The 5206-nt window shown below is 52.9% G+C and overlaps 1 protein-coding gene across 1 annotated transcript; it reads right to left on the reverse strand.

Moving 5' to 3' along the window:
- Positions 1–6: 6 nt before the first annotated feature.
- On the reverse strand, positions 7–3708 carry POFUT1 (protein O-fucosyltransferase 1). The gene is made up of 6 exons (XM_018556424.1): positions 3565–3708; positions 3168–3350; positions 2736–2848; positions 1671–1863; positions 351–593; positions 7–211 (listed from the first exon to the last, which is right to left on the reverse strand). Exons 1-6 carry the CDS (start codon positions 3631–3633, stop codon positions 23–25), a joined length of 990 nt encoding a protein of 329 aa, XP_018411926.1. The 5' UTR covers positions 3634–3708; the 3' UTR covers positions 7–22.
- Positions 3709–5206: the final 1498 nt, after the last annotated feature.

Genomic DNA, 5206 nt, shown 5'->3' on the forward strand with positions numbered 1-5206 from the left:
GGTCCCCCTCACACTGTCCGGTTCACAACTCGTCCTGCCTCCTGCCGGGCGAGTCCATCCCGAAGAACGAGGACGGCCTCCCTTGCATGTCCCGCTCCCGCTTCACGAAGGCGGTGAAGGACGAGACACAGTTCCCGATGAAATGGTCGGACTGGCTGAGGATGTAGAGGTCGATCTGGGCCACGTCGGGCTGGAGGCTCACCACTTTCACCTGGGGAGAATAGAAGAAAAAAAACAACAGCTTTTACGGTCACCCTTTGTAAAAGTTATGCGCACTCAAGAGCTGGAAAACAACACTTAAAGGGCAATCGCGTCCCCCCCCCCGGTAGTGACTTGCGGCAGCCTCATACCTCCTTCCCCACGGCTTTCTGTAACTCGGCGGTGTAAGAGGTGGAGTCGGTGGCCACGTACACGGACCGGGATTTCGTCTTCTTCACCCAGTGGGTCACGGCGCGCTTGATCTCCTCGAGGTCCGGCAGACACATGCTCATGGTGAGGGGTGTGGCCTTTTGGTGGTCGTAGCCCACGCACTGCGGAGAGGCCATGAAATGAGGCCCGGCTGTGCCGTCGCTCACCATCTTACAGGCGTTAACCTGCAGAGTAAGAAAGGGTTAAAGCTTATGTTCACACGGTCACTGCAATTGCTTGACCCTACCAGAGGGTATGAGATTCTGCTCAGCGGGTAGCGTGATCCAATCTGCCCACCAGAGAGCAGAGCAAGGTCCATGACCTCACCTTTTCTCCACTGCAGTAAAGGCAGACAGCCTGGTCAGAGACACACCCCCTTCCCCCCCCTCCCAGCCTCATGACAGGAGACTAAGGACCACATTGCTACACCCTGCTCTGTCCTCAGCAAGCCCCTAATGTAAAGACTGGGAGCCCCGTGCGAGTCTAAAAGGCTCACGGTGGTCCCCCACCTTCCTTGTAGGGGACTGCAAGAAGCCAATACAAATTTTGTTTCCGGTACTTATACTAGCTGGCCATTAAAACGAAACAAAATGCCTTTTTATCAGCTGGACAGATTCAATTATATGTGTGTAATACCTTCAAACTGCACCTGTCATGTCACAGCTAATCATACGCTACAAAAGGAGGAGTCTTGGGGCGATGGTCTAAGACAGGGATGGCCAAACTGCGGCCCTCCAGCTGTGGTGGAACTACGAATCCCATGAGGCTTTGCATGATTCTCACAGCCACGACTCCCGGAGAGAGATGCATCATGGGATTTGTAGTTTCACCACAGCTGGAGGGACCGGAGTTTGGCCATCCCTGGTCTAAGAGGACAGAACCTTGGGCCGACCTGTTCCCAAAGGATGGATACTATGGGGTTCAGAAGCAATGGGCCCTGCGAATATTTGTGAACATTCGTTCTGTTTGGATATATGCTAAAAAGAAATGTCCTTTAGTAGTTGTAATTTCAGTTTTATAATGCAATACCACATTATGGCCACGAGATGGTGCTGATGAGCAGAGAAAGCAAATACATATTTCCTATGCTCCTTTATCGCCATCTAGTGGCCATATTGCGATATTACATGAAAATGGAACTTGTCACGAAAATAACTAAAGAGCGTTTGTTCAGGCGTACATCCGCACAGAGAGAACGTTCATAGATATCCAATGGGCCCTGCAAATTGTTTACAGATAGACCCCTAGGTGTCATTACTTACCCAGTCAGATCCGATCCTCAGGTGAACGCCCACGAAGGGTCGAACCAGCAACTTCTGGATGTGGTTCTCTCCCTCGTCAGCGATCCTTTTGGACCATACCATGTATTTCTGCAACCCTCGGTGCTGATCCAGGACAGGGAACTGGGCGGGTGCTCCGGGGAGAGCCAAAACTGGATGCGTAGAGGAAGGATATCTGATAAAGAAAAACAAAAGAGCACCATCTGTAGCTCATCCCGTCAGGAAACATAAATAGTAGGGATGCACCGATAACGGTTTTTCAGTATCGAGTACTGATATTTTTTTTCCGGTACTCGCCGATACCGGAAGTCTCCTTACGGAAGCCAGGCGGCGTGTAATAACCCACCGCCTGGCTTCCTGATTAGCAAGGAAGCTGTCTCCATGCTCCCTCATCACCAGGTGACGAGGTGACGAGGGAGCATGAAGCCGGCTTTCTGGTTTCTGGCCAATCAGAAAGCCGGGGGGGGGTAATGACTCGTTGCCCGGCTTCCTGATTGGCCAGCTTCTCGGCCAATCAGGAAGTTGGGCAACGAGTCATTACACGTCATCCGGCTTCCTGATTGGCTAGCTTGCCGACCAATCAGGAAGCCAGGCAACGAGTCATTGCACACTGCCTGGCTTCCTGATTGGCCGGGAAGCCGGCTCCATGGTCCCTTGTCACCAGATGATGGAGCATGGAGCCGGCTTTCCAGGCCAATCAGAAAGCCGGGCAGTGTGTATTGACTCGCTGCTCGGCTTCCTGATACCGGAAGTTTACTACACAAGCCAAGGGAGAGCTTGCAAACTCCAAGCAGATGGTGTCCTGAACAGGATTTCAACCGGGGACCCCCAGCACTGCATTAAAAATTGCAAATGCAAGACGTGGTCAGCCTGCAGTTAGGATTTAAAGCCACGGTGCTGCCAATTAGAAAAATGTATACTTGGTGCGTGCTGTGGTTCCCTCCGTCACCCCCTACATTGCTCCAGGAGCGCTCCAATGAAAACTGACCTGTGATGAGCCCCCCAATTCCTCCGATACCCTAAAGGGCTCACACAGGTTCCGTTTACCTGCTCATCCAAGCGTCCTTGTAATAAGCGCTGAAGTTAATCCCGTCAAACAGCTCGGAGCGGACAAAATCGACGTGAAAGTGATCCCAGAATGGGCCAAATGGGTTGCCGTCCTTAAAAAAAAAAAAAAAGAAGAGATGATTAAAGCCGCTAAAGAGCTTGGGAGGAGCCTAAAAGAGCATTTCGGTGACAGAGGTTACCAGCTCACCGGGTCACATACCATGAGGAGGAGCACTACAGAATCATGTGACCTGGGCAGAGCGTATGCAAAGGAGGTCCCCCTATGAACCCCCATTACTCCAGACTGACACCCACCCATCAAGGCATTTTGATATTTGCATAACTCCTCCCAACAGCCCGCCCACTGCTTGCATCGGGGCTCTAAAGAGGAGTACTGACTCTACTATCTGCCGGCGGTTAGTCTTCATTCACCTTCATCGGACAGGTCTGCTTGTCGGAGCTCCTCTGGGCGGCCGTCGTGAAGCAGTACGCCACCCGCTGGTCCACCGGCCAATGTTCGGGGGCCAGCTTCTCCATGAACTCCTCCATGCTGACCACTCGGTGATACTTCCGCAAAGGCTCCAACTGGAAGAACTCCTCGTAAGAAACGTGAACCTGGAAAACAGGAAGAGTATCGGCCATGGCTCATTTACAGAAGGCTTCCCCTCCTGTGGTGTTCTGCAGGCGGCCTGTAGTGGGCGGAGCCTGCTGGGTGCTTCCTGTACAGGATATGTGCAGCACAGTGATGGTGTCACTGCTACTTTTACAAGGTGATATCGTAGGTTCATCTCTATATTGTCATCATTACATTGGTTTCTTTGGCACTCACGTTGCTGAAAGGAGGGCGCTGGTGATTATAGACGATCCAGGGGGGCACCACCAGAGTCCGGTTCACCATCCGCGAGAACGCCAAAGTACCGAGGAAATGATCCGCCTGATTGCCGAACCGCCCTGCATGAGAAAGACACAACGTATCCGGTGACAACCTGACCAACAGGAACCTCATACCATAATAGAGTGGTCACGACTCACTCTCCTCTCCTGAGAAACTCTGCTCTGCTGGAGGACTATGCTCCTTCCTCTATAACTCTCCTGAAATACTCTGCTCTGCTGGAGGACTCTGCTCCTTCCTCTATAACTCTCCTCTCCTGGAATACTCTGCTCTGCTGGAGGACTCTGCTCCTTCCTCTATAACTCTCCTCTCCTGAAATACTCTGCTCTGCTGGAGGACTCTGCTCCTTCCTCTAACTGGTTAAAAATCCCTTCTGGGGCCCCCTGGGGAGATTCCCCTCCACGTGTCGGCTATCATCACTCTCTGCACTTCTTCTTTGGTCATTAGTTTGGGATGTGAAATTCCGGGACTGGAAGAAGGGGATCCCTGGGGGGAGGGGAGGGCGGAAGACGTCATGTATGACTGGACATGTTCACAATGGTCACCATGGTGCTGGGAGCACAGGGACCTCTCCGCCCGTCCCGTGCCAATAGAGCAGGGTGTGCCGACTACGGATAATAATGACCATGGGACATGATGGGAGTGCGGATGCCGATGAGTTGCAGCAGATGAGACCCGGCCCTGATGAACAAGTCCCTGTCTTATCGCCCCCCGAATGTTTTGGGGGCTCAATTTACAAAGTTAAAACCCCGGGATCAGGATCCTTATCTTCGAGCGGGTTCTGCATTCCCATAGACTTGTACAGGAATGCAAAATCCGATTAAAGAGAACAGAAGCCAATCAGCACGCGTCCTGACAGTCACATGACCAAGAGTAAAGACCCCTCACCTTGTGTACGGGCTTGGAGAATAACACCTTATAATATACTCTGAACCCACACCACCTCTCTCTCTGGTGTCAGAGGTCAGTGTCCCCCTTCTCGCACTGGTGTCAGAGGTCAGTGTCCCCCTTCTCTCTCTGGTGTCAGAGGTTAGTGTCCCCCCTTCTCTCTCTAGTGTCAGAGGTTAGTGCCCCCCCTTCTCTCTCTCTGGTGTCAGAGGTTAGTGTCTCCCATCTTCTCTCTGGTGTCAGAGGTCAGTGTCCCCCTTCTCTCACTGGTGTCAGAGGTTAGTGTCCCCCCTTCTCTCTCTCTAGTGTCAGAGGTCAGTGTCCCCCCTTCTTTCTCTCTCTGGTGCCAGAGGTCAGTGTCCCCTCTTCTCTCTGGTATCAGAAGTCAGTGTCCCCCACCGGGAATTGGACAGCCGACACATAGCGCGGTGCCCGGCCACACCCCTGAGTGACCCGAGTGCGGAGAACCCCCTTACAGAGTTACACCCGGATCGGGGTCACTGCACCCGACACGTCACTCCCACAATCCTCTGCGCCTCCGGCTTGGGCCTCCGGGGATAACGGGAGAGAGGGGTGAGTGCGGGCCTTCCCCTCCCCCTCCTTATATCTATTCATACCCCCTGCACCCCTAATTTGCCCTCACCGTGCACCCCAGTATCTATTCACTTCCCCCCTGCCTTGTTTCCCAAAT

Source organism: Nanorana parkeri, unplaced genomic scaffold, assembly GCF_000935625.1.
Source record: "Nanorana parkeri isolate BGI_ZX_2015 unplaced genomic scaffold, ASM93562v1 scaffold237, whole genome shotgun sequence".
Lineage (NCBI taxonomy): Eukaryota > Metazoa > Chordata > Amphibia > Anura > Dicroglossidae > Nanorana > Nanorana parkeri.

Bases quoted from the DNA above. Each gene is read 5' to 3' on its own strand.
- POFUT1 (XM_018556424.1), bottom strand. From the start codon at position 3,633: ATGGTGAACCGGACTCTGGTGGTGCCCCCCTGGATCGTCTATAATCAC. The intron at 3,351-3,564 runs GTGAGTGCCAAA...CCTGTTTTCCAG, and splicing joins AGCGCCCTCCTTTCAGCAAC to GTTCACGTTTCTTACGAGGA. The intron at 1,864-2,735 runs GTAAACGGAACC...TTTCTTTATCAG, and splicing joins AAGGACGCTTGGATGAGCAG to ATATCCTTCCTCTACGCATC.